At 35.1% G+C, this 2,880-nt stretch overlaps 1 protein-coding gene across 1 annotated transcript; it reads left to right on the top strand.

Annotated features, from left to right (window-relative positions):
* Positions 1-334: 334 nt before the first annotated feature.
* On the top strand, positions 335-829 carry LOC131863191 (secreted RxLR effector protein 161-like). The gene is made up of 2 exons (XM_059215085.1): positions 335-590; positions 684-829. Exons 1-2 carry the CDS (start codon positions 335-337, stop codon positions 827-829), a joined length of 402 nt encoding a protein of 133 aa, XP_059071068.1.
* The last annotated feature ends 2,051 nt before the right edge of the window (positions 830-2,880 follow it).

Consider the following 2,880-nt stretch of genomic DNA (forward strand, 5'->3'; position numbering starts at 1 on the left):
CTTAAGTAATCTCCTAGAATGTGGTACCAGAAATTCGACACCTATATGTTGTCACTGGGATTTCTGAGATCTAAATCTGACCATTGTGTTTATTACGAAGTTGAAAAATGGTCATATTCTCATTATTGTCCTATATGTTGATGATATGTTGTTTATTGGGAATGGGAAGAGAATGATTTCAGATTTGAAGTCGCAGTTGTTATCACGGTTCGAGATGTAAGATCTAAGTGCAGCTAGGTACATTTTGGGAATGGAGATCAAAAGGGATAGAGCTCACTATAAGTTTTGGGTCAGCCAGAGAAAGCATCTAAACTCTATGTTGGAAAGATTCAACATGACACATTGTAGCCAGTTAGTTATTCCTGCTCTACAGGGGACGAAGCTTTTTGTGGAAGACTGTCCAAAGTATCGTACTGAGATGGAGGACATGACTAGAGTTCCTTATGCAAGTGTTGTTGGTATCCTAATGTATGCTATGGTTTGTACAAGGCCAGACATTGTACAAGCAGTGGGAGTCCTTAGTTGGTTTATGAATAATCCTAGATGGGTGCATTGGGATGCAGTGAAGAGAGTGTTCAAATATCTGCGGGGTACTTTTGAGTATTCCTTGTGTTTCCATGGTAATATAACTCAACCTCATAATTCCTTGAGTATTCATGGGTATGTTGACTCTGATTAGCCAGGTGACATTGACAGCAGAAGATCCATTGGTGGATATGTGTTCACGATTTTTGGTGGTGCAGTAAGTTGGATGAGTAAGCAACAAGTTGTAGTCGCTTTATCCACAACTGAAGTAGAGTCCATGGCAGCTACTCATGCTTGCAAATAATCTTTATGGCTTAAGATATTATGCTTGGATATTAGTTTTGATGCAGGACATATTACTATATGTTGTGATAGCCAGAGTGTCATTTGTTTAGCGAAGAATCATGCTTTCCATGCTAGAACAAAGCATATTGATGCACAATTTCATTTTGTTTATGATATGGTGGAAGATAGAAAGGTCAAGTTGGAGAAAATTGATACTTTGGTGAATGTTTCAGATGCACTGATGAAGCTAGTGAGCACTGAGAAGTTCAGATGGTGTGTCTATTCTATGGGCCTTAGGGCCTTGAGCAATTGACAGAGTTTTTTGACTCTTGACAAGTCTTCGACAAGTGGGAGAATGTTGGGATTAAGGTGTCTCAACCTTAGAGTCCAAACTTTCTAATTTAATTATTTGTTTTATTTTTCCACTTTGAAAGTCCTAAAGTTTTGAGAACTAGTGTCATATGTTGCTACGTTGAGTTTATGATAAATTTTCTATTATGATTATGGCAGTTTCTAGTTTGATGAAAGAGTCATGGAGAGTTATATTTTGGCAGATTGCATTTTTTATTTGACTTCACTTTGACAAGTGTTGTGAGGTAAGGAAGGCACCTATTTGGTCATGGTAACTTCTATGTTTTACTTACATTGAATTTGGCAAGATGATGGTTATGGAAGAGATATGTGTTGTTGCTTCAGAAGTTGCTATGTGCAACGTGTCATTGGATTAGCAAGGTGTTTCTTGTGACACAACATACCTCATGGGCTTTGAAGTTGGTTTTGGAAACCATGTGCACATACCACTTTGTGATGATCTCTATAAATATGTTGATGTCTTAGTGGTTTTGTATGAGACAAGTTAAAGGCGTTGTTATGTTGCTGAAATTATTCTTGAAATCTCTGTTGTAACTACTCCTGAAGAGCATTGGCTCTATACATTGTATTGTAACTGTTCTTGTTGCTAAATAATACAATTGAGTCTGGTTTTCAGAGTTTGGGTTTTTCCCCGAAAGGGTTTTCCCACTAATATGTAGTGTTATGGTTTTATTTTCTTAAATCTGATTTTATGTGTTTATCTAATTTGCAATTATTTAAAAGTTTGTAAGAAATTTATGCATCACCTCTCGTGTTAGATTTAGCATTTGGAAGTGTTATTCTGCACTTTGGCTCCCTTTCATAAATCAATGACCATCTTATTTGCATTCTAAAGGTTCTAAGATAATTTGTCTTTTGCTTTCACTTTTCCAGCAATCGTCTTCTTCAGTCTTTTAATATTTTTGCTAGCACAAAGCAATTCTTCCACAAGATCTACCTCATCATCATCATCATCATCATCATTTTTTAATTTCATTTCCACATCACCTACAATAGTCTCCATAGCCATGAATAGTCTTGTCCTTCATTTCTAAAAGTGTTTTGGTCATTATCATTAGATGAATATGTTTCCTCATTAGTGAAGAAAATTTTCTGATTCTTCTAAAACCTTTTCCCTTTTGTAAATTACTTCTTTCCATTCTTTTGATAATCATTGATAGAATATTTGTATGGACAATTAGCCATGGAATGCCCTACTTCACCAAATTAAAATATTTGAAATACACCTTACATTTATACTTTTTGGAACCTCTCTCCAACTTTCTAACAAATTTGGCTTACTCCAAATCTGATTCAGGATCTTCTTGCCTCTTGGATACTTTGAATGTAGCCTCTATCCTTGAGAATTGGTCAATATTGATCCTCATCTCATAAGCAGTTAGAGTCTCATGCAACTCATCCATTGTTATTTATCCAAATCTTTAACTTCTTCAACAGTAGATATTTTTGCATCAAATATGTTAGAGCATATTTAGCTATTAGTTTCTTTTTTACAACTAGTTGTGCTTTTTTGCTTAAGTTCACTTAGGAGTGCTTACTTATAATTTAACATTTTTGCATCTAATTTCGCTAGAGTTGATCTTTATTCAGTTCCTCATGCTTGCACTTTAGTTCTCCTAAATTTAGCTTAGGGCATCTTTGTGCTTTCTTTATAACAACCTCATTGTATAGTTGTAATTCATTAGGTATTATTTACTT

Source organism: Cryptomeria japonica, chromosome 2, assembly GCF_030272615.1.
Source record: "Cryptomeria japonica chromosome 2, Sugi_1.0, whole genome shotgun sequence".
Taxonomy (NCBI): Eukaryota; Viridiplantae; Streptophyta; class Pinopsida; order Cupressales; family Cupressaceae; genus Cryptomeria; species Cryptomeria japonica.

What these genes read in the sequence shown, in the direction of transcription:
- LOC131863191 (XM_059215085.1), top strand. Translation starts at nt 335, where the DNA reads ATGACACATTGTAGCCAGTTAGTTATTCCTGCTCTACAGGGGACGAAG. An exon ending in AGTGTTCAAATATCTGCGGG is followed by an intron (nt 591 to 683) that starts GTACTTTTGAGT and finishes CTGATTAGCCAG; the next exon opens with GTGACATTGACAGCAGAAGA.